We start from the raw sequence: 24,984 nt of genomic DNA, 5'->3' as shown, positions 1-24,984 counted from the left end.
CAAGAACTACCATGTGAGCCAGCTGCGGCACTCCTGGACATGTGTCCATGCACTCTTCCTGCCACAGAGATGCTAGCACATCCATGCTCACTGCTGCAGTGGTCACCTTAGCCAAGAACTGGAACCAACCTAGATGTCTGCCAGGAGGAGAGTAAATTTAAAAAAAAAAATGTGTGTGCCTATGCAATTGAGTTTATGTAGCTACAGATTAAAATCAAATAATTTTTGTTAGAAAATGGGTATCATTGGGCATCATCACATTAAGCAAAATAAGCCTGGCTCAGAAGACAAGTACTATCTCTTTTTCCTCATTTGTGGATCCTAGACTTTTTATATATGTGACATGACGTGAAAGCAGAAGGGAGACTGGGGGAAGAGAGGAAGGAGGACAACAGGGAAAAGGAGAAGATTGGGGTGACATGGTAAAAAAAGTGCATGATATTCTTAAAATTGTCCTCATTATGAAATCTATCAGCATTTACAATGTATACCAATAAAAATTCTCAACTGAAGAATGGTGAAACCAAGACTTTGTCTTTGACTCTGAAATAAGGCTCCTCAATGAAAATAGTCTGGAAAGCAGCCATCAAAATTGCAATGGGCATCTTCCTTTTTACACCCAGCCCTATATAGTGTGACAATAATCTTCATCTTCCCTGTATTGAAGACTGAAATCACACAGACTGAGGCCTAAGGGGGCACTGGCACAAGATTCAGCTCCACCTTATGAAAATATCACGGCCAAGAAAGCCATGCAAAACAAACAATTTGAAATCAAGTGGATAGAAAATAAGTAGGAAAAGCCTAAGCTTGTGGGAAGATTAGGATTCTGGTAAGTCACTGGGGTGTGAGTGGTGGGGAGGGGGCCTGAGTGGCTTGGCTTGGCTGCTGTGTCAGTTGGTCATTCCTTGCAACTGCCCCTGACAGACATTCCAGTCCATTGAGCATGCTCAGTTATGTGACTGACCTCACCAAATAGAACTATCAAGACCATCTAAAAACTTAACCAACATCATCAGGCCAAGAAAGTGGCCACCAAAACAGACCATTCTTAAACTTGTGATCAGTAGGCCCAAGAATGGGCACAGTGGCTCCTTTCGTCTATAAGAAAGGTTTGAAGCCTACTTTCTAATTTCTTCCTCCTCAGACACACTGGTCTCCTGCAAAAAGACAATATTTGGTGAGATGCAGCCATCTTGGTTAGCAGGAGCTCACAGGCAAGAAAAAGGTGATGGTGGTAAAATCCAGGATCGTCCACCTCAACTGCAAACCCATCTCCAGAAGCTCCCAGACAACGCTGCCAGTCAAGGGATTTTCATCTAGGGAACCTTATGTGAGAAACTTGCTACCTTGCCTCACTGACCTTTTAGCTGAACCACTTCTGATACTTAGGTGCCACCACTTGTAAAGCCTACAGCAACCATGACAACTCCCACCATGGAGGAGTACTCAGGTGAGCAGGTCATGAGGAGCAGGGACCCTGTTGTATGCTGAATTTTTTGCATGCTTCTACACCACAAAAAAATTGCCTGAAATGTTTTGATAAAGCCAGGCTATTTCCCTTTATTACCTCTTTATTAAATAAATAAATAAAAATAAAGTGTTGGTTGTAAAGGGCTGGTGATAAACTGGAAGCCTGCAAAGGCTATATTTTAATCGACTTCTGGGGAAGGGAGGCTATATACCAGAAGCTCGATTCTTATTTAATTTTGAATATTTTTAAAATCTTTGGGCAATGTTTTCTTCCAAAGTTCTACACTAACAAGGTACATGCTTGGATCAGAGGCTCATGGGAAGTTTTTACCTGGTCCTCCTAGCAGCCTGCCATTGGCCTGATACTGCTGCAGTCTTTTGATTCCAACATTGTTGTGCTTATTGGTGGGGGCCTGGGGGTAGGGTGGGGGGAGGTTGTGAGAGGGGTGGAGCGGTGATGGTATAGATGATGGTGGTGTGGTGGGGGGTGGGGGCTGGGGGTGGAGGGTGATGGTGATGGTGGTGTGGTGGGGGGTGGGGGCTGGGGGTGGAGGGTGATGGTGATGGTGGTGTGGTGGGGGGTGGGGGCTGGGGGTGGAGGGTGATGGTGATGGTGGTGTGGTGGAGGGTGGGGGCTGGGGGTGGAGGGTGATGGTGATGGTGGTGTGGTGGGGGGTGGGAGGAGGTGGTCGTGGTGGCTGCAGCATTTAATTACTTTCCAGAGTCTTTTATCAAAAAACACGCATTTCTGGAAAATACAAAACCAATACTTAGGTCTTTATCGGGAAAAAGCAAAGTGCCATGCACATGGAGCCAGAAGAAGGTTCTTGAAAGCACAGAACGGTAGATAAACAAGAAGAAAGTGTAGGATGACAACACAGAGGTTCGTTAAGGGAGGAAAACAGGCAAATCAGGAAGCGTTCCGCTGTTCTGTTGCTCACATTAGGTGTTGCTCACATCAGGTGTGAAGGGTTTGTCTCACTGACACTAGAGACGTAGAGTGCGGGCACACTTGGTCAGAGCCCTACATGGGAGTGCAGCTGCTCTCTGTACCTCTACACTGATCAGTGGTTTCACAATAACACGACATACCTGTTAGCTTCAAGTCTGTTGGGAAAAGGAAATACAGGCACAGTACATTCCTAACATCAAGAGCTAGCAATAAAAACTAGAATTGTGTTTTTAAAGGGAGAGTGAAGACAGGAAGACAGGAAGTGACTTTCTGTAACCTACAGGCAGCATGGAGCAGGTTGATACATATCTAATTCTTTGTCTTTGTAATTTAGAGGCCTTTAGAGATATTAATCTCACTTTGGGGATGCTGAGTAAGGAGGACAACATCAGCAAGGTATGCAAAGATCTCTTCCCTACTCACTGCCTACAATCCAGCGGCTGCAGCACTCTGTGTGTGCTCTCCTTTGCTTTTGCTTCCTTCTTTTTTTTTTTCCTCTACGCTTCCACTCCTCCTCCTCCTCCTCCCCCTCCCCTCCCACCAGCCCCGCCCCGGTTTCCCTTATGTCTTTAAATCTTTTAGAAAATGCATTTGTAATAGAACTTATTACAGTGGTGAAATAATGGTATTTAGCATTTCAAACATCCCAGAACTTACTAAAGAGTACACTTGTTCATAACTATATGCAGGTAGATGGTGGAAAGAGGAAAATGCCAGATTTATAACCCCGTGAGTTAGATTCTCCTCCTTATAATGTGAGGGCTGCTTTGAAAATGTGCAGACTCCCCATGCTTGTCTGTCATCCTGTCCCACAACCTGAAATTTTCTCTGGAAATTGAAGGCTTTTCAGGCATCAACAATTGCATAACAGTTCCTGCCTTTCACCCAGCACTTATCTACGAAGTATAGTCCTTGAAGCCGTCCACATACAACGTGCTATATAATATTCATTCCTCGCAAGTCTATGATGCTGTTTTTGTTTTTATTTGACAACTGAGAAGAAATGAAACACTGATACACTGTGTGACTTGCCTAAATAAGGACAGCTGTAGCAGAGTCAGGCAGAAGCCCTTCTAGTGCCAACAGAGTCACCTAATAATTGTTCAGCATTGCCTCTTGTGAAAAACAGTGTCCATGTAGCTTTCTGATGATGTAGTGATGTTCAACCCTGCTTGCTATTGTTAGCTTGAAGAAAATGCCAATCCTTAGGCTAGGGCTCAGTGACCAGGATTCTGATTGTTTCCCTCGATGACAAGGCATATGAAGTTCACAGAGATGGTCCTAGTGTTAGGTTTGATTAACATCCATATTATGAATCTTGTAGTAGAAATTAGCATTCCCATACAGCACTGTTTGTGAAACACCAAGAAACAGCTTGGAAACAATGTCTGGGCTGTTTAAGGACTGAGATACAGTTTCTAGAAAAGAGAGTAAAGAATAGTAATTTTAGCAACCACTTCTACATTGCTTTCATGCTGAGGAAAAGTGATCAATAAAAATGGTATGGAGGGGTCTAGACAGAGGGTTCAGTAGTTAGGATCATGTGCTTCTCTTGCAGAGGACGTGGGTTGGCTCCCAGCATCCACTTCCAGTAGCTCTTTAGTGCCTATAGCCTATAGTCTAGTTCCAGGGCATCTGACTCCCTCTTCTGGCCTCTGTGGTCACTATACTCACATATACATAGACACACACAGAAACACATGCATAAATAAAAACAAATACAATTTTAAAAGAAATAGAAATGGGACTGGGCATGGTTGATCAGACCTTTAATCCCAGCACTCTAAAGGCAGAAGCAGGCAGACCTGTATGAGCCTGAGGCCAGCCTGGTCTACAAAGCAAGTTCCTAATGAGCCATGCCTACTTGTGAGATGTGGCTCGGGTGTGGTATCAAAATGCAAATGTCCCACACTACAGCCAAGGCATGAAGGACTCAGCTAAGACCCAGGTGCTCACAGCATCAGCACTCAATGAGCAAAGTTTTCTGTGACTCTTTCTTCAGTCATGAGTCTATTAGTTGCATCGAACATAAAGAATCATGAATATTAATAAAATGTTCCAGATAAAGGGTGCGCCTCAGCTCCAAAATGTGGTAAGGACTCCATACGGTGGCCCTTGCGAAGAGAGTAAGGCCTTCAGAAATCAGAAAATACACATGGAATAAGGCAGGATCTTACACATGCTTAACTGGGCTGAGGAGACACAGAGAAAAAAGACAAAGTATACCTTTTGCTAAAACTTCCTATGGCCAGCCCTATAGACTAGTATAAACACCTTAAACACAGGCGCACTCTGTGGAGGTGTATGCACCTGGAGATCTGAGAACTCCCGTCTCCCTCGCATCCTTCACAGGACATCTTTGTCATCTACCAGACTGGTAAAAGCCACAACGTTGGCATCTGCTGAAATCACATGTCTCCTAGAGCTGCACTGCTGTCCAAAATGGTCTCCCGTGTTGTCTCAAAAAAGGCACAGGTGAAATGAAAACCTATAACATTCTTTGAGATGCAACCCCATAGTGCAGTAATGTTCTTGATGATACAGGGGGCTCCTTGGTGCCACAACAAAAGCCCCAATTGTAAGGGTGGCAACTCAGGGGATGGACACTTCCTTGAGGACTCTACACCAGGCACTGTCAGACACTTTGAGATACTGACTTCAGTGCCTCTGATTCAACTAGATCTTGTCCAGGAAGTGTAACAAAATAAAATAAGCTTTAGAAATAGTGTTGTTCTCTATGTAAGCCTTTGACTCCTAAAGATGCATATTCTGCTTAGAAAGTCTAGACCACAGTGCAGCAAATATATTTTGCTTAATTTAGTGGTGCTGTCTATTTAAGCTTCACCTGAGTTCTTTATTTTGTAACTCAAATACCTTTGCACTCTTCTGTGTTCACAGGAAGACATTTATGGCCATCTCACCTCTTTTATTCAGAATACTGACATCTTGGATGATGCCATAGTCCAAAGGTTGATTTACTACACTTCTAAGGACATGAGGGATGAGGAAGTAAGTTTGCTTCTTGGTAGTGAATGCACACGAGGACACAGATTAGAGACTTTGAATGACTCAGATATGCCGCGGAGATGCACCAAAGCCTTTCCTTCATGGCTGACAGAACCGTAACTGGAGTATTTGTTCTTCATGATATCTTGGCTTCATGATAAGCCTCCTGGTTACCACTGCACAGATTGGGGAAATGAGACAAACTTAAGAAAGACTTTAGAGGAAATACCATCCAACCATCTTTTAGACAAAGAAATTTATACTTGAGAGAGTTGATTTCAGTGGAGCACAGTAATCTGCTGACAGAAGGAGGACCTAGCCCAGTTCTCTCGGCTCCCACATCACTCGCTCTCTCCATAACTGCCTTTTTTTCTTGCATTGTATCATTGTTTCCATTGCTTATACTGTGTGCTTAAGCTCTCTTATGCTTTTGAGTACAGGTTTGTTTGTTTGTTTGTTTGTTTTGCTGTGGTTTCGTTTTCCTTAGTGGGATTGCTAATTAAATTTATCCAGCTCACCATCAACAAAAATGGAAGCATACCCCAATATTCCTAAATTTGAAGATAGTTAGATCAGAACGGCATGAAAATTAAAGCTCTCAACCCTAATTTCTCTTAACATTTACTTATTCAACCACAGTAATTCATGGTTCTAAAGCGTAATCTCTGAATCAAGGTACCTGATCAAAGAGTGCAAAAATAATGAGCAACGGTCAGTTACCCATGCTTATAACACCAGTGCTCAGGAAACAGGGAGGGGGGGGTCATAGTTCAAGGTCTACACAAACCATATAAGTCATATTCTGTGTGCAAGAAAGAAAAGAAACACTAATTAGCCCCAAGTCTGTAAGAACTGCATAAAAATTACCTCAGCATTCCCAGTTATTGATTCCTACCTGAGAGATCTGTACTTTGAATTTGAAGCAGTCTGTTCTCTCTCTATCTCAAATCTAGGTGAACTTAGAATGTTGCATAGTCTATTCCCCCTTTTATACTCACTCTTCTACTTATTATTTTTTATTTACTTTGTCAGATTCCCAGAGAAATCAGAATGCTGGCTGGTGAGGTATTGGTGTCTCTTGCTGCTCATGATTTCAATTCTGTGATGTATGAAGTGCAAAGTAACTTCAGGATTCTGGAGCTGCCAAATGAGTTTGTTGTGCTTTCCCTAGCTGAACTGGCAACCAGCTATGGTATGAAAGGAACATGTCATATTTTCCCTAGGAAATAAATACCCCAAAGACAGTTAAGGCAAAAGCAAGTATGTCTCTCTAAGTGCTACTGCACTGAAGAACATTAGAGGAAAGACATGAGATCTGTTGTGAGCATAGATGATCTTGATGGCCAGGCATTGATTCAGAATGCAGTAAATATGTCTGGCCCCTCTTCCATGCTCCTCTCCCCCTTCTGTCTTTGCATCTGCAGAAACTCACTCTCCATGAGAAATGGGCTGCCAACAACAGGACAATTATATGAAAAAGGTTTTCTGCCATTTGTTTCTATAGTACTTTATTGAACAGGTACTATTGAGCACCTGTCATATTTGCTATACTTTGGGGACATGGTCAAAGATAGATGGGAGACACAGATATTAATGAACTAACAATCCAAAACTGCTTATAGCTAAACAACATGTGTGTGTGTGCCTACATAGCTAGAGCTTCCTTCAAACCTGCCACACCTTGACTAACTTCATTCAGGCTTTTGGGTTGAAGAAGAAGAGCAAAGATGCAATCTTCCTTCTGCCTGTATCCTACTACCTGTATACTACATTCAGTTCCCACATGCTTTCTGTGGACATCAGAGTCAGGATCCCCCTCACGGAAAAAAAAAAAGCACAAATGATGCCGTTTCCTCTTGTGTCCTTCACTGCAGTGTCTCAGAGCATCCCCTTCATGATGATGACCCTGCTTACCATGCAGACCATGCTCAGGCTGGTGGAGGATGAAAGCATGAGGCAAACCTTCTGTATCGGTGGGTACTCCCATAATTCTCTCTCTTAACACTTAAGACCAGATGTGCTTCCAAGACACTTCTCAAACAGTGCAGATCAATCACAAGGAGTTGTCCAAAGAGTTTGTATCAATCCTGCTCTGCCTTCAGTGTGTAAGAATCACCACCATACCTTCATTTAGTTGACATGCGGCACTGACTATGTTGTTATGTTCCATTCTGGACAGAGTATCTCCTAGTAATAGTATATCATAATAGTGTCAATTTGCATTTCTTTAACTATTAATTAAAATAGCCTAAACAATTTCATGTTTTATTTGATGAAGCTTTAAGATGATCTCGAAATGTTTGCTAATTGTCTGTTCTCTCTTTTAGAATAAATAAATGGTTCTTCCCATCTTTATTTTTTCTCAGTCTGTGGTTTTGTTTTGTTTTGTTTTTTCAGCCCTTGAAAAATTCAGCAGGGCCATTTACAAGTATGTCAACCACTGGAAGGATTTCCCCTATCCCAAAATAGATGCTAACAGGCTCTCTGACAAGATCTTCATGCTCTTCCGGTACATAATGGAGAAATGGGCACCCCAGGCCTCACCCATGAATGTGAGTGGGGCTTCAGATAGGCCCAAGCTGCAAACCCCCATGCTGGTCACACCTTATTTAGACGATAGTTGTGTGTGTGTATGTGTGTGTGTGTGTGTCTTATAAATATGACTATGTATATGGCTATATACTTACAGATAGGTAGATAGATAAATAGGTAGATAGATAGATAGATAGATAGATAGATAGATAGATAGATAGATATGGCATTCAGTGACCTTCTCTGGTTTCTTGTCTACACTTTAAGCTACAAAGCATTTTTAAAATAATCTTTCCCAGTTAAACCAGCAAATGTTGACCTTGTTGAAATTCCTTTTCCTACATCATAAGTTCAATTCTTGTGAGCATCAATACTTAGGTTTTAGAAGATACATCGAGCCTATCAATTTTTCTATCTACTTCAAGGCACTGTTTGTCCGTTGTCCCATCCAAAGTTTCCTGAAGGACACAATATGCCAGATCCTGTTCCAGATATTGGAGATATATCAAAGATAGAACAGAAAATCTCACTCTGGTATTTCAATGTGAGGGGAGAACAAATGACCAAATGAGAGAATGTCAGCTATTTCATGTTTTGTATATCATAAACTACATTGGAACTGTGTCATTAACTTGAGAAAAGCAACAGGTCCAAATGAATCTCTGGTGTCCACCAATAACACAATTAGATAAATAACATTGGATTCAGTCAGATGTGTGAAAATACTACAGTTCTTTATGATGAGTTAACTATGTAAAACTTCATCCTTATTTTGGTTAATATACATTTAAAGTACACTGTTATGTCATATCCTATTTAGGTTTCTTTTTGCTATCTGATAAGAGGTTTAAGGCTGAGATTTTTTTCTAATTCTGCAACTTTTCTACATCTCAAATTTTAAAAGCATGTTTAACATCTAGGGTGGTTAAATCTTTAACCAGTGGAGCCTTTAAAGAATTTCTCCTTCGAAGCACCTAGACAGCAAAATCCAGCACAGTCATTTCATTGCTATCCACCCTGCTTCCCACAAGAAGAGGCAGGCAAGCAACTAAGAAGTGGTGGGGCTCACCTCATTCTGTGGTGAGTTTTGGCAAGGCTGTAGCATTGAATCTGAGTCTTACATCCCATGGCAGAAAAACCCACTGCAGCAGAGGCTAGAGATGGAGTAAAAGGCATGCCTTAGTGAGTGCAGTAGAAGGGGAGCAGTAGACCAAAGACAGAAATGACTGAACCAGAAGGGTCATCTTGGTGGTTATATAATGAACAGACTTAACTGTTGTACACGACTTGAGACTTTTTTAAAGAATGAGGTCTTTGAAACATTCTCAACAAGGATCTGCATATTAAGAAAATTATTCTGTTACCAGTTTTCAAAAATACTGGATAGATGTTTCAGATACTTTTGTTGCTGTGAGCAAAAGCTGGACAAAAAGAAACTTAGCAGAGGACAGGCTTGTCTTAACTTAGTTTGAGAGGATACAGTTCAACACAAAGGGAAAGCAGGCTGCCAGCAGTTCCAGAGGAGGCCAGATTGTGTGCGTGAAGCTTTGATTCATTATGTGACACCTTGGAATCAGGAAGCAGAAACAAACAGGAAATGGGTCCATGCTATAAAATCTCCAGACCCATCCTCTACGACCTATTTCCTCTAGCGTGGCTTTGTCTCCCAAAGTTTATACAACCTTCTAAAACAGTACTGTCAGATAGAGACCAAGTGTAAAATATATGACTCCATGGATGGTAATTCAAACTACAACACCAGATATAGGGACAAATGTGGACAAAATGATCAGAACAGTAGAAACCTACTCCAGGTCATAAATGGTAAGATCATTTACCACAGTGTCAATAATTCTGATTAGAGGAGGCAGAGACCGATGAACAGAATCAAAAGGATTTGATATGAACTGGGTGCTTACAGTGGAGGAAATAGAGGCCCTTGGAGTAAGCCTTAGATTTCTGACGTAAGTGACCTTGGCACCACTAAGTTAGATAAGAGAGTGACAAAGAATGACAAGTTTGAGTGGGTGGTTTTAATGAGTATGATGCAGACACACTGACTTAAATGCCTATGACATGTTCCAGCAGATGAATTAGTAGGCTTGGGTACATTCAGGCTCATAATTAAGAAGAAATTCAAAAATTAGCCACATAGGTTTGAATATCATCATTTATTTCAATAACAACTGAATGATTTTTAGATAGTGTTTTCCAAGGACAGAATGAAGAGCTGAAGGTGGCAAAAACTAAGTTCTGGAGAAACACAAAGGAATAGATCATGACATAAGGTGGAGAAAGGTTTCTGAAGGAAGAGCAGAACAGAGAATGAGATTACAGAAGCTAAGATGTTTCAAAATAACAAGTAAAGATCTGCAGTCCATTACTACAGAACTCAAGAAAGAAAACACTAGAAAGTATGTGGTGCACAGAAATGTGCAGTAGAAGACCCTCCACAGCTGACACAGTCTCAAGTGAAATACATGGCATTGCTAGGAGCCACTCTGTTTTTATATGGTTTTGTAGGTCACCACAAATATTAGCTGTAGAAAGTAGTTTATCAAAGTGCACACTAAGCTGTTAATTTTTACTTAAAAATAGTTTTCCTAAAAGATAGTGATATCCAGACTTTTATGATCACTGTTTGTCGTGTATTATGCTCTGGGAGTTGATCATTCCCAGTGTCAAATGGAAGCTAGATTACAGCAGACTTTGGGGTGGGTGGGGGGCAAGAAGTGGAGGTATGGAATTTAGAACAGAGCATATTTACAACTTCACTCTGAGGAAAGGAGGAAGGCAAGTAGAATATTGTAGGGGGAATAGTGTGCAGGGAAAGTGACAAAGTCATATGAAATGTTGTGTGACATTCTCCTTAGGAATACATGAACAACAGTCTATTAATCACAGATAGGGAACTGACAACAGATCATCGAAGGCCAACTTGTTGAACCAGTAAGTTTTACTGGGATTACTTATAGGAATATAGGTGAGGGGTTAGTTTCAGGAACAGAAAGGACTCCAAGACAGGGGCATCACCAAAACCCATCCCAACATGGGTGACGGCTCATGAAACTTACAGTGTGCTACACAACGTGCAGGTGGCTCTACTGGGTTGAGGGGTGTCCTTTCCAGGTAGCTCAGTTGCTCTGAGTGTCTTCCAGGCAGCTCAGCTGGTTTGTCCTTCTTTCAGGCAGTTCAACTTGTCTGAGAGAGTCTCTCAACGGTGCTTACTGCTTATATACACCTGGAAGAGAGGCATACACAAGCATGTATAAAGACCAAGTGAATTTTGTCAGTTTCAGGAACTTCCTGAAGATGCTGAATTGTTTTTCTCCCTGAGCTTAGTAAGCTTCCCAGAAGGATGGAATCTTTTGTCTTCTCTCAGAATATCCTATTGGTTCACCTCCCTATAAACAACTTGTGTCTTGAGCTTCCATGAAAAATGAAGGGTTTTCATTTCAGATGGTGAAGTATTCAGTCACTGGAAACAAACTTCTTACTGGAAGGAATGCTTCATCTCCCCTTAAAACATCCTGTTGCTTAACTCCACATCCTGTGTCTAAGCAAGCTTCTCTCCAAACTGAAATGTTTTAGCTTGGAGGAAACTGCTACACAACATAAGGTCACTAAATATTTTATAATATTGGGGAATTTTTAATTCATTAATGTGGTGAATTAAAGTGACTAAGAGGGAGATTGCTAATGCACTTGTTGCAGAAGTCTGATGACCTTTAGATCTCCATAATTCACATAAAAGCCAGAAGTGACAGCACAAGCGTCCGTAATCCCAGCACACTTCTCCCGGCAGTTAGGAGGCAAAGACATGAGAACGAGAGGAGGAAGTTCTAGGCTGCCAAGCCTGACCAACACAGAAACAAAGAAACACCTGTCTCACAAGACGAAAGACTGAGACTATAAGACCTGAGGCTGTCCTCTGACTTCCTTATGTGAGCCACGAGTATGTATGCATGTGCACACCTTCGGGAATTCAAACACAACACACACACACACACACACACACACACACACACACACACACACACACATCGTATACTGAAAAACTAAAAAGCAAACATTAAAACAAGCATCCACATAGACATAGCTGTGTATACAAATACCGTTGCTCACGCAGCACTCCTTACCTGTGCATTTTCAAAAAAAATAAAATAAAACGGCTTCATTTCTAAAGGTGGTTTTTTTTTTCCTAAAGGAGAAAGTCCCCAAGGCACACGGCACACTGAGCAATATACACACAAAGTGTAGCAATGCCAACAGTAGTCTTTGTTGCCTCTACAGACTTTAAGCATAATCAAGGTCCATGGACCCACCGTGAGCCTGCTGCTGCCCCGGGAAGACTATCGTGAATTTGCCATGAGCCAAGTGTCCTGGCTCCTGATCCAGTACAAAGACAAAGAGAGTGATTTCTACATCACACAGGTGAGAGCCTCCATTTGCAACTCTCCTGAGAACCGTGGGTGTGTTCTTCTCATAGCGTGTTATCATTGGCCTTTGTCTCCTGCGTGGCTGCGTCACGGGCAGCACCTACCTAAACCATGAGTGCTTCTGTTTTAGAGTCTAAAGCAGATCCTGACTGCCGCAGTCCTCTACGACATCGTCCTTCCCAAGAACTTGAGAAGGTCCATCCTCACCAGCTTGCTCCACCAGGTAGGAAGTCCGTGCTGTCCAAACCTGCTTGTCCAATTTAAACTACGTCTCCGCTTTTGACTTCTGTCCACTCCCCAATTGCTGTTTCTCCCTGCTCAGATCTGCAGAGTTCCAGAGCCTCCAATAAAGGAAAACAAAATTGAAGCTTCGAGCTGTTTCCTCGTTCTCGGTATGGCCCAGCATCCAGAGTGTTAATAAAAAATATCTAAATGTGTCAAAGATGGCAGAGCACGCTGTCACTTCCTCGTGTACAGAATGTTCCTTAAGGTCACGGCTTTCTCAGTCTGCCCTTCTCCCTATAAACTTGCAGAAGGACTGGCATAGGTAGGGTGCCAGGTACCTCCTGGTAGAGAGTATTATCTGCTACCAACCAGAAATTTTTTTAGGAAACCTGAATGAACTTTTCACTCTAAAGATAGGAAATTACTTTTTCTCTGCGTGTATCAGACGCTGAGATATTATCAAGTCCTAAGTCATGATTTGATTGGTTGTTTTATTCTTGGTCACTCTTTGGTCCCAAGAACATAGGTTAAAAATAAAATCTCTCTCGCCTTTCTCCTCCTTTCTCCTCCTCCTCCTCCTCCTCCTCTTCCTCCTCCTCCTCCTCCTCCTCCTCCTCCTCCTCCTCCTCCTTCTTCTTCTTCTTCTTCTTCTTCTTCTTCTTCTTCTTCTTCCTTTTGCACTGTCTTACTCTTTCTCCTTTCTATTACCTTTTTCAAAGCTTGGCACAAATTACACAGAATATGCCAGGTTCTCTATATCAATGACATAAAATCACATTTGAAAACAGTCATTGGATTCCTCTGAGACCATCTCCCCCAGATCTCTCCTACTTCCTTGTACATCAATTATGTTTTTTAAGTATTTAAAACCTTTTTTTTTACATTAATGAGTGTTTTGCTTGTGTGTGCACTGTGTGTGCAATGCCCTTAGAGACCAGAAGAGGGCACTGAATCACCTGTAACTGGAGTGAATGATGTTTTGGTTTTGTTTTTTTTTTTAATTTTTTATTAATTTATTCTTGTTACATCTCAATGGTTATCCCATCCCTTGTATCCTCCCATTCTTCCCTCCCTCCCATTTTCCCCTTATTCCCCTCCCCTATGACAGTTCCTGAGGGGGACTTCCTCCCCCTGTATATGCTCATAGGGTATCAAGTCTCTTCTTGGTAGCCTGCTATTTTCCTCTGAGTGCCACCAGGTCTCCCCATTCAGGGGACATGGTCAAAGGTGAGGCACCAGAGTACGTGTGAAAGTCATATCCCACTCTCCACTCAAGTGTGGAGAATGTCCTGTCCATTGGCTAGATCTGGGTAGGGGGTGAATGATGTTTTTAAGGCACTGTATGAGAACTGCTGGGAATCAAACCATGGTCCTCTGGATGAGAAGTCAGTGCTGCTAACAGCTGAGTCATCTCTCCTGCCCTCTCTATTCTTTCCTAACTCCTCTGATTAATTCAGCCTTCTTTCCTGTCAGCCCAACTCATTTTACTCTGATAACTCCCAAACCAAACTTCCCTCCTTCTATCCAGGCATTTTATTGCTCTGCAGCCCTCTGCTTCCAGGCTGGTAAGGCATCAGTCCTGTCTCTGCCTCCATATTCCTGGTTCTTGCCATGCCCCTTCATGAGCCTCTTCTCCTGTTCTTATACAGTCCTTTAAATTAGGACCGTTTCCTACTAAAAGTCTCTAGAGTATCTTTGCAACATCCCCTGACTTCCACAGGTGTGAGCAGAGTAACCCAGGTCCAGCAAGTTTCTTAGAAAACAAACTGCTTAACTAGTTCTGCATTTCTACGGAAGCACTACGGAAGCCTGGAAGTCGCAAAACCAAAGAGTGGCCTTAACAGTCCTCAAGAGGAAATTCTCGTCTTCTCACTCACAAATGCCTTACCTAAGAATAATATGAGTTCTCCTATGTGCCATGCACATATTAAAATAACACAATGTGTAATTACCATATGCTAATATGAACTCTTTGAAGGAATGCTCACACACTTGGTGTTTCTAAACCCACAGCTCACGCCAATCCCGCAGACGTCCTGGATTTTTTTGACGAACAAATAAGAAATACCAATGACGTTGTGAGAACAGGAATCTTAGCTCTGTTAAGATCGACTATCAATGCTGAGGGTAAGCAATGAAGGAGATGCCAGACTAGTTCATCAGTAAGACAGTAGCAGAGGCCCACAGCTCCCGAATCCTCTGCCCCAGCTTCTGTCTTCTTGGTCTTCTGTCACCTCCCCTACTGAGAATGCATTTTCAGTTACTTCTCTCCTTTTGTGAAATTTATGAATACATTTAGTTTAAAGAATTAAATTAAACATTTAGAAGATCCAGCAGTTTAGTGAAGTGGCTTAATCATAAAGTGTGAACGAGTATAGAAATCTCCACATTTAGAACAGTGTAGAATGTAATGAATTGCTGCTGTATCTCTTTACTTCCAAAAGCCACATTTTCCTAAGAGTGAACATGTATTTCACTAACATCTTTAATTCTAATTGTCCACTATATATTTTTCTTTTTTGGTAAAAAAAAAAATAATGATACATTATAAAATGGTTGATATTGTGAATGCAGTAAAATATGAGAACTCATTTTTAATTTTTTATTGTTTCCTTTGTCACATATATATTTATATTATTACACATGAGTAAACTAAACTACATAGAGCAGGAAGAACTGTGAGATAATCAGGAATTATATAAATGTTACATTCATAGTGATTTGGCTATTTGTATTTGGCAAACTTGAAGTAAACATCTTTTCTATCTTACTGGATCTGAATTTCTGAATGAAAATCATTATCTTTCATCTCATCTCTATTAGCTTAAAACATCTATCTTGATATAAAACCATCTTAACCCCTAATCAACTAAGCTTAATTGTAAGACTAAACTATCTGGTCTTCAATCCTCTCATATACTTGAGAAGGAGTAAAAGTTAGTTACCTGAGTGAACCAGAAGTGCAGGTTAGCAACTTCAAAATGAAGAAATTACTGAGACAGTTTACTGCCTGGACAGTCACTCAACATTCTCTATAACATTGGAGCATCATCTTCAGCCTTCTAGCCTGATATATCTGACAGACATATTTTTAAGGCAGGAACTATTGAGGACTTGCTTACTCTGTATTGGCAGAGTTTGGCCGTCAACTCTGCCTGCATCCAAGCTTGCCCCCTTTTAGGCAGAATTCTGTCTGTGGCAGACTACCTTAAGAGAGCTCTTTTTTATAACAGTTTGAAAATCTAGTCATTGAAAAGACAGTTGGTAACAATACAAACTAGTCTTACAAATTTTACCGCTCACACCCTGGCCATTGTGGAACTTGATTTGTGGTGGAAGAAATGGATGTAATAGAAAAATTCAAAGAATAATTTTCATGGTTAATGAAAAAAGACAGCCAGACAGCCAGATAGGAGGGGGATGAAATTCATATAATGTTAACAAGCTGAGCCTTTCCATTGTGTGCCTTAAGTCTGTAGGTTTTCAGCAATTCTAGATTATCCTGTATTCCTACTGAGTCTGACTTCAGCTTCTCCTTTTGGCTTTCAGAGCCCAGGTTCAGGAACCATGCAACTTCAATCGAAAAAACAGTCAAACTTGTCATGAGTGACCTCAACGTAAAAGTAAGAAAGTTAATAGGAGCTTTTATTTGGTTGGTGGTGGTTTTAGGAATGGCTGAAATTATCCTGGTTCTTTGAGGACCTAGTGTGAAACTTCCTTATAAGTTGTTCAGTGGTCAATGTCATTCTTAAAAGAATTCAACTCCAAGAGATAACTTACATCCTAATTTACATACAGTTCTAAGGCTTTCTAGTGGAACAGAAGACTTTTGCCCATCTCAACACTGCAACGTTCCCCAGTTAGATTTTTGTTTAAGTTAGCTATAAAGATGATGTGGGCGAAAGAGATGGCTCTGAGAAAAAGCACCTGCTGTTAAGCATGACAACCTGGGGGTAATCCTGAGGATCCAGATGCGGGAAGGAAAGACTCATTCCATCAAGTTGTCTTTCTATCTCCACTCATATACATACACACCCATATACACACATTTGCACACACAAAATAAATAGAAAACCATTAAAAGATGACCACCGAAATAGGAGCTAAACAACAGCAGACATGCTGATCATGAGCAGATGAAAGTTCAGGAGGCCTCAATCCTACACAAAAGAACCACAGCACCTAAGGAAGACTAAGAGTAGATGAAATAGTCCTCCCTGGGGAAGAACACACCAACTGGTTATCCAATAACAAAAGGTCAGCTCTGAAAATACACATTCAAGAAACATTACACAGACAGAGCATGTTGTACATACATATTTAGTAAATATATATCATATATGTGTACATATGTGTATAGCAGCAATAAGAAAGGCTATGTATATGAAAAAGAGCAAGAAGAGACATATAAAAGGGTTTGGAGGGAAGAAAGAGAATGGAGAGATGATGTAATTATAATTTCAAAAATAAATAATTTTTAAGGATAGTGCATATTTTCCCAAAAACAAGCCGTGAGTCTTTTTCTTCTGAGCATAGACATCCTATTCTCCAACCTGAGACCATCAAGAGTAAGTCCTACACGTGGAAGATTGCCTGATGTTTCCTATGTCCCGTATTCAAGTGTTTCATGTTAGGAAAAAATATAATAGGAAAAATTAATGATTATCCTAAGTTTTTATGAGACAATATTTTGAAACCAATCCCTTTATGAAAGAAGCCTCATGAGGAGAACGAATTTCTCCTAAGAGATTCTGGATATTGTGATAGAGTGAAAACATGTGTTTTCTGAGTTCCCACCTTTGGGTGGTTCCTGGAGTTGGCAGGAGAGTGGAAGGGTCACCCTCTTCTTTGCAAAGCATAAATGGTTTCAGATTATTACTCTGCCTCTAGGTAAGGAAGTCCACCCTTCTTCTCATCCAAACCATGTGTGAGAAGGGCTACATCGAAGCCCGAGAAGGATGGCCCCTGATTGACTACATCTTCTCCCAGTATGCCATGGCCACCGGGAGCCTGGTATGAACGTGCTGCAGTTTTGATTGCTGTACTCCTTCGAGGGCAGCTGACTCAATGAAGCTCAAGGAAAATGATGGTGCCCAAATGTATAACCTCTGTCTTATCACTCTTCTCTGTTTTTCTTTAAGCTCCTAGTTCTCCCCCTTTCCCTTTCACTAATGTCATTTCTAACTTCAAATGAACACACTGTAGGTTAAGTCAGCTTTCTCTGAGGAAGAACCTAGCTGCCAAAGGCCTCGAATGCCGAAGGCTAGGAAATGTTCAGTGGCTTTAGTCACGAATACTAGAGTGGTGACTTAGTTCATCTGAGGTACAAAAGCAAAAATACCTTGAGATGGGTGGCTTCTATACAATATTTAAGGTTTTGCATCTGCTTCCTCCTAGACAGTGCCTTCTCAGTCTGGCCACCTATGATGCAGGGACTGGCCGACTCTTAGGTCTCTTCCACAGAACTCCCATTCCAACACATGCTACAACCTAAGCACCTTTGGAGTGCCACCATTACTTCTCCCATCACTCTGAGGTTCAGGATGTAAACATCTGAATCTTTGACAGAACAAACAATCAGGTCGTAGCAACTGAGACTAGCCTTCTGTCAAGGAGTGTGTGTGAGATCTCAGCCATTTTAGGAAGACAGTCACAACTGAAATTACAATCCATTCCACTTGCAAACAGAGTTCTGCATTTTTCCCTAGAGAAAATGGCAAATGCCTAAAGTAGAGAGGAACCAGCTGCATCCAAAAGAGTCTTAGAACTTTTGCTTTTATGTTTTCACGGTCACATGCCTCCCAGCCCTTTTCTCCAATGGGCCCTTTCAGGTGTGGGCTTGATTGGTATTAGGGATCCAGATCACTGAGGTCCATCAGTCCTTAGGTTGAGTATTAATGTCTTCTGCCCCAGAATCTAAAAACACTCTGGAGTAAGGCTAAAGGAATTTGTCTAACATTTCTTAAAGGAGAAGCCCGCGAAATCTAACTTCGAAGAGACTGAAAAGGGAGAGATATCTGTTCAAGAAACAAGCCTTGCAGTCTTAAAATCCCTGGACCCACTGGTGATTGGGATGCCCCAGGTAAGGGTTTGTTTTTTACCACTTAAGGCACAATGATTGCCTGTCTAGGGACCTGCTCACTTGGGGGTGCAGGCATGAGTTCACACGAGGTATACCCTTAGTTCATGTGATGCCCTATTGTAAGAATTGCAGTTTGATGCTCAGCACACAGCCAAGCTTTATAATCAAGGCAATGGGTATGAGTTATTTATGTGTAGAGAATACAGTACATTTTATAAGGACTCTAGTATGTCACTTCTCTTCTGATTTTAATGGACCTAGAAATATTTTGAAGCAGAGAGAGTAGGGTTTTGGTTTTTGTTGTTGTTGTTGTTGTTGGGGGGGGGGTTGTTTTTGTTTTGTTTTGTTTTTTGGTTTCTTTTTTTGGTGGTTTGTTTTTCAGGCTTGGTTTGTTTGTTTGTTTGTTTGTTTGTTTTGGTTTCCTTGGCTTTTGTTTTGGTTTTGGTTTTTGAAACAAGGTTGCTCTGTGTAGCCTTGACTGTCCTGGACTCACTTTGTAGACCAGGCTGGCCTCGAACTCACACCAATCCACCTGCCTCTGCCTCCCAAGTGCTGGGATTAAAGGCGTGAGCCACCACCAACCCGGCGTGAGAGAAGTTTTAATGTATCCAGGCTCAGGGCTCGTTGGAGACAGAGTTAATCTGAATGTCAAAGGGAGGATCCTGGAAAACTATTTTTTTTTTTAAGCAAAATAGCCTGAAAATATATTTTTGATGGCTCAAAAGCCTTGGCGGAACCAGGTCCTCCTCCCGGAACTGAGGCCTCATCTAGGCTATATGTAGCTATTGAGTTATAAGGAATAATGTGTCAAAAGCCTATTATGATGTTATAGTCCAAATATAATAAATCAGCACATCAGCGTCTACAGCTCAAAAAGTGCCAGTATTTCTGGTACACATTAAAGTTTGAAACCTTCTGACCAAGGAGACAGTAAAGCAGAAAACAACAGTACCCCAGGACTCTAGCCTTAACATTGAAGAATCTGGCATCTGGGACTCCTGATGAACTAATGAAATGTTACTCAATGGCTAAATACAGAAAAGTATCCATGTAGGGACCCTATGGGATGGCACACAGGTAGCCTATGAGAAAGAAACTGTATGTCAGACCACATGCCAGTCATAGAAACCATACAGCAGCACCCAAATGCTGTATATGAAACTGAGAGGGCATGTGATATCTTACAGAGCAAGGGGGAATATTGATTAAATACATATGCAAGTGTGAAAAAGTCCAAGTCAACGCCAAGGTTTCCATCAGAACTAGGAAGGCAGTAAAGGAACTGCAGAACACAGGAATAAGTTCAGCTCAATTGTCCCCTCATCCTCGTCGTCACTTAGGGCAGTCTCACTTTAGCTCTGGAGTTTGGGAAAATGTATAGGGGTAATTTCAGTGTCACTTTGACAAGAAGAACCCTGCCATTGGTGAGGAGAGAGAGGGTCCAGAGAGGCAGGACCACCAGTAGTGTCTCCAGACCTCATTCAAATGAAATAATTTTCCTGCTCCAAAGTCAAGAAGCAATTCCAGAAGAAATCACCCTCCCACACTCACTACAGCCAGCACTCAAACATGAATGTGCAGACACCGTATTTCTCTCTTTGACTTGACCTGAAGACTGAAGTAATAACACACAACAGACACGTTTCTAAAACAGAGGGGGAAACGTAAGGGAATATTAGGAAGTATGGAAAACAAAAAGAAACTCTTTCTACAGGTGCTGTGGCCACGAATCCTGACTTTTGTGGTACCTGAGGAATATACAGGAACACTAGATTATCTGTTTAACATCATCCGAATTCTGATTATGGCAGAAGAGAAGAAGAAGCGTGACATACAGGAGTCGACAGCACTTGTCATCTCTACAGGACCCGGTTTGTACATCCATAAATAAAGCAAAACTATTCTGTTCTGAGAGACTCATTCCGAAATGGCTGCCAAGCACACTTACTCCAATATGAACCTTCTAGTCCCCTACCGTGACGATGAAAATTGCTTTCTTTCTCTTTCTAGTGAAACTTCCTTCACCTCAGCAGCTACTGGCCCGACTTCTGGTGAGTGACAGAAAACCAAGATGGGATGAATTTAAGCTGATAATATGGACAGTTCAGGTTAAAATAAAATTCTCAGAAAAATTGCCTAAACTCTCAAAGACACACTAGGATGAAATGAGGAGTGTCTGCTATGCTTGTGGCTTATTATTGACAAAATTATTTCTTTACTCTGAAACTCTTAATAAACTTAATTATTTAAAAATAAACATGTGGTGCAGATACAGATCTAAGACGAGCCCCCTAAAGTTAAAATTAAAATAAATGAATACTGAATCTCATTCGTAAGTACCATCAGTCAAACCTCATGGCTAAAGTATAGATTTTTCTTCTCCATATCTGGCCATGTATATGTCACTTTTTCAAAAAATATTCTACATGTCCTTATTTAATTAATAAGTATATCCAATTATTGATTCTTTCCATTAATTTTCCTGTTCCTTGTTTCCACCTACCTTTTCACTCTTATCAAGATAGGTAGATGATAGATAGGTAGATAGATAGATAGATAGATAGATGATAGAGAGATAGATGAATTGTCTGAATATTACCTTTGCCCTTGAATAAGTAAGGAGAGCCTTGGGTTATTTATTAAGAGCATCTAATTTAGAAATGGAAGGAAAGCACAATGACAAAGCAGGTGAGCCTGTTACATACATTCTCCCTTGATGATCATTTCCTGTTCTGCCTTTTAGGTAATAGCTATCCTGGCCAGTTTAGGGCAACTGTGTGGGGCCGGTGCAATAGGACTTCTGAAGATAATACCTGAACTAATCCATCCTAAACTGACAGACCTGTGGAAAACACGTTTTCCTGAGCTCCTGCAGCCTCTTGAGGGTATGAGGAAAAATGGTTGTGTCTTTATGCTAGGAGGCAAGACCACAAAGAAACGATGCACCACTTATCTGTAAATCTGTAAGGCAAAACTGCTCCTTTTAGTCAACTAATGCAATGAACTTGGTTGGTAAGGCGGTCGGCGCCATTTTGCATTACTTGACTCCTTACTATCTAGTTCTCAAATGGTCACAGTCATGGCATGGGGGAGGGGAACCCTTATAGGAATGTTGGTTTGGCTCTGATTTTTTTCCTCATATAGAAACATTTTCTATGTTTTTATCTTGAAGGTAGCTGCTTGCTAATGTATGCCTCTAACCCTAATACTTAAGAGGTGGAAATAATGTTGTTCAGCTACATGGTAACGTTTGAGGGCAGCCTGGGCTATATAATAAAATACAAATAGGCCCTGGATGATTTCTCAGTGGGTAAAGGCACCTGTCACCAAGCCTGTAACCATGAGCTGGATCTCTAGAACCCACGTGGCAGCAAAGACACAACTCCTAAAACTTGTCTTCTGACCTCCATATGTATTCAGTAATATGTGTGCGGTTGTACTTGTGTAAAACAAAAAATTATTAAAAAACACTATTCATGTTAATATGTTAAAATGTGCATTATGAAATGTCATTTCAGTAATTGTTTCTGAAATTAGCAAAAACAGCTAGTCTTGTCATAGATTAAAGATCACTTTGTCTATTTAACAAGAAGTTTAACGTTACCAACATAGTAAATTACATCTCAAAACACTCATCCTAAGCAAAGAGAAAGCTTTGAGTAGGAACTCCCTCATCCACTGGATCTTGGCTTATTTGAAGTTACTGCATCCATTTTCATTTCTAGGAACTAATGTCAGCGTCGTGCTGTGGGAAACGATGCTGCTACAGGTAAGAGTGGGTCCTCTGCACACTGCTGATGAGCAACAGGTAAGGGTGGGTCCTCAAGACCTATTGGTGATGGAGGGTGAAATCAGCTAGCTAGCTATCTCTCTTCTCATCTAAGTTAACAGCAAAAGAATGCATTCCAGAAAGGAATGAGCATCTTGGCTTGAGGAAATGACTAGAATGTTAAAATAATCTCTTAAATCTTCCTTAAGTCACAATAGGAGCAAAATGTTCTGCATTAAGGAGAATTGTGGCAACTTTACTGAGTATCTTTCTCTCTCTTAAGTCTTGACTCTTCAAGGATTCTTATCCGCTTCATTCTTTTGTCCTTCACAAAACACAGTTAAATATAAATCCCACTTCTATGGTACAAAATGAAATCTTTCTTTCTACCTGCTCCTTATTATCCTCACTCGCCATGGCTTCTAAAACCCTGGATGCCCCTGCTTTACACTTTCTCCAGAAAATAGTCTTCTCCTGTAGCCAATAAACTCCTTGGACTTTTAAAACTGATCCGTGCTGTGGGGAATGTCAAGTTGCAGGCAGAAGCAGACCGGAGATTTCCATCTCAAGAACCCACAGGCAGTGGAGTCGCTCACAGACAAGAGGCCTTTGGTATGGCGGGTTCCCCGTCATAATCTGTCTGCGTAGGAATTTCCTATGGCTTCTTGAAATGCCAGTTTCCAGGCTAGCAGAATGGCTCAGCAGATAACAGAGCTTGCTCCCAAGAATAACACTCAGAGTTCGGTCCCCATTCCTCTACGTCGGAGGAAGAGAACCAACTCCCACAAACTCTCCTTGCACCTCCACACATGCACCATTAAGTAAATAAATAAATGTGGGGTTTTTTTTCTTAATTACAAAAGTACCCATTTTCCATGGTTTCCCCACAGTATTTCCTCTGTCTTTTTTCAATGTTTCTTCCAAAGTCAGTATTTGTTTCTTTGGATAAAGATGCACTTTGGAAAGTGATGGCCCTGCTCGGCTCGTCCTCAGCTCTTAGATCCCTAATTCTCTTCTCTTCCTGTCTCAAAATCCTGCATTTGCCAGCTCCTGTTTTAAAAATAGCTCTCTGTGACAGGGAAATTCTTTCTTGTAGCAGGAAGCCTCCAGAAGAGCTCGTTTCCTGCTTCCAGTCTTGAGTGCGCAGCTAATCTTTCTTTCAAAGCTGTGTAACATATGTTCTTCCCTCAAACTTCCAGGACTGTTTCATCTCTTCAAGAAGCCCACTAGCTGAGTTCTGATTTTAAAATATGTGTACAATTTTTCCCGACCTTTGACATTAAGTGTTCTTTCCTAAGCTTAAAGAGGAGGAAATATAAGAGAAATAACATATTTTAGAAATCGTGACAAGATTTTTTTTGTCCTCCCATGAGATAAAAAGTCCTTTTAACCCATCATTCCATGAAGCAATGCAAGGATTCAAGAGTCTCTCCCATGACTGTGTTTGAGAACATCTGGTGAGTTCAGGAAGAGCCACTTAGAGGAAGCCGAGTGTGCACCTGTGCCTCTGTTGGTTCCTGAAGGCATTCCATTCCCTATTTGAAAGCTCTCTCATATTCTGTAGGCAATAAGCCACACAAACATTGACTAATGGAACTCTATCAAAACTTCAAAAACGCTAGCTGAAATTTGTTTCTGATTGTATTCTATTTTAATCTTTGTATAAGTTCTGTTTAAGAGAGGGAAGGAAGGTATCCACGTAAAGTAATTTCTACATCTGTGTACTTTAGTCTTAATGGGAATTCAGAACATATCAGAAAGAAGTTTTAAAAATAAATGGAGGGAAAAGTTCCAAAATTACAAGTTACTTAATGTGGAAAGAATAATCCCAATTATATGTATTTATGCTTTAGAAAGCCAGAAAAGTACCACTAACTAGTCAAACTCACATTTAACTTCTACTTCCTGCAACAGCTGCTCAAGGAATCTCTATGGAAAATCAGTGATGTGGCCTGGACCAGTCAACTGAGTAGGGAATTCAGCCAGCAAATGGGCAGTTACTGCAACAGCTCAATAGAGAAGGTTGGTTTTTTTTTTTCAACAAAGGGACTTTGCAATCCACCTTATGATCCAAAATGACTGCTCAAGCTCCATCTTGTCTTCAGGGCATCCAAAAGGAGAAAAGAATGATGAGAAAGAAGTTCCATAGGTACCTTGCTGAGTGTTGAGTACTTCCTTCTTCTCTTCAACCTACCTGTAGACTAGCATGCTTATAAGAGCCCACCCATCTTTAAGGACTATTGGTGCACATTAAGTTTGCACTTGGCTAAAATCCAAGGTATCTCCTCCAAAAGAGGAAGAACAGACTCAGGGAGGCAAATTGAAGCACTGGTTAAATGGTATTGTTACAAGCTGGGCAGCCAGAAACAATACTGAAATTAAGCAAGGTTAGAGGCAAGAGTGTGTTCAAAAATCCAGTGCTGGAGTTCCATTGTGTCATGTCCATAACCTTCTATGCTGTAGGGTTCCATTCTAAATAGGATTTGAATCCAGGGTCTGTTATTAC

General features: G+C 41.1%; 1 protein-coding gene across 6 annotated transcripts in view; it reads left to right on the top strand.

Annotated features, from left to right (window-relative positions):
* The first annotated feature begins 955 nt into the window (after positions 1 to 955).
* Positions 956 to 24,984, top strand: part of MROH2B (maestro heat like repeat family member 2B) — a 61,712-nt gene continuing 37,683 nt past the window's right edge. For all 6 annotated transcript variants that reach the window (XM_084783536.1, XM_084783537.1, XM_084783539.1 and 3 more), the window contains exons 1-18: positions 956 to 1,453; positions 2,760 to 2,821; positions 5,324 to 5,434; positions 6,464 to 6,623; positions 7,306 to 7,404; positions 7,829 to 7,983; positions 12,257 to 12,397; positions 12,533 to 12,625; positions 12,725 to 12,794; positions 14,641 to 14,754; positions 16,177 to 16,250; positions 17,518 to 17,640; positions 18,596 to 18,709; positions 20,424 to 20,580; positions 20,720 to 20,760; positions 21,453 to 21,594; positions 22,435 to 22,478; positions 24,393 to 24,500. In XM_084783536.1, the coding sequence (XP_084639662.1) occupies positions 1,423 to 1,453; positions 2,760 to 2,821; positions 5,324 to 5,434; positions 6,464 to 6,623; positions 7,306 to 7,404; positions 7,829 to 7,983; positions 12,257 to 12,397; positions 12,533 to 12,625; positions 12,725 to 12,794; positions 14,641 to 14,754; positions 16,177 to 16,250; positions 17,518 to 17,640; positions 18,596 to 18,709; positions 20,424 to 20,580; positions 20,720 to 20,760; positions 21,453 to 21,594; positions 22,435 to 22,478; positions 24,393 to 24,500 (1,839 nt within the window). In that variant the 5' untranslated portion in view covers positions 956 to 1,422. The remainder of the gene's footprint in view (positions 1,454 to 2,759; positions 2,822 to 5,323; positions 5,435 to 6,463; positions 6,624 to 7,305; positions 7,405 to 7,828; positions 7,984 to 12,256; positions 12,398 to 12,532; positions 12,626 to 12,724; positions 12,795 to 14,640; positions 14,755 to 16,176; positions 16,251 to 17,517; positions 17,641 to 18,595; positions 18,710 to 20,423; positions 20,581 to 20,719; positions 20,761 to 21,452; positions 21,595 to 22,434; positions 22,479 to 24,392; positions 24,501 to 24,984) is intronic.

This window comes from Acomys minous (genome assembly GCF_964271855.1).
Source record: "Acomys minous genome assembly, chromosome: 5".
NCBI classification, from domain to species: domain Eukaryota; kingdom Metazoa; phylum Chordata; class Mammalia; order Rodentia; family Muridae; genus Acomys; species Acomys minous.
This window is presented reverse-complemented; position numbering and strand designations above follow the sequence as displayed.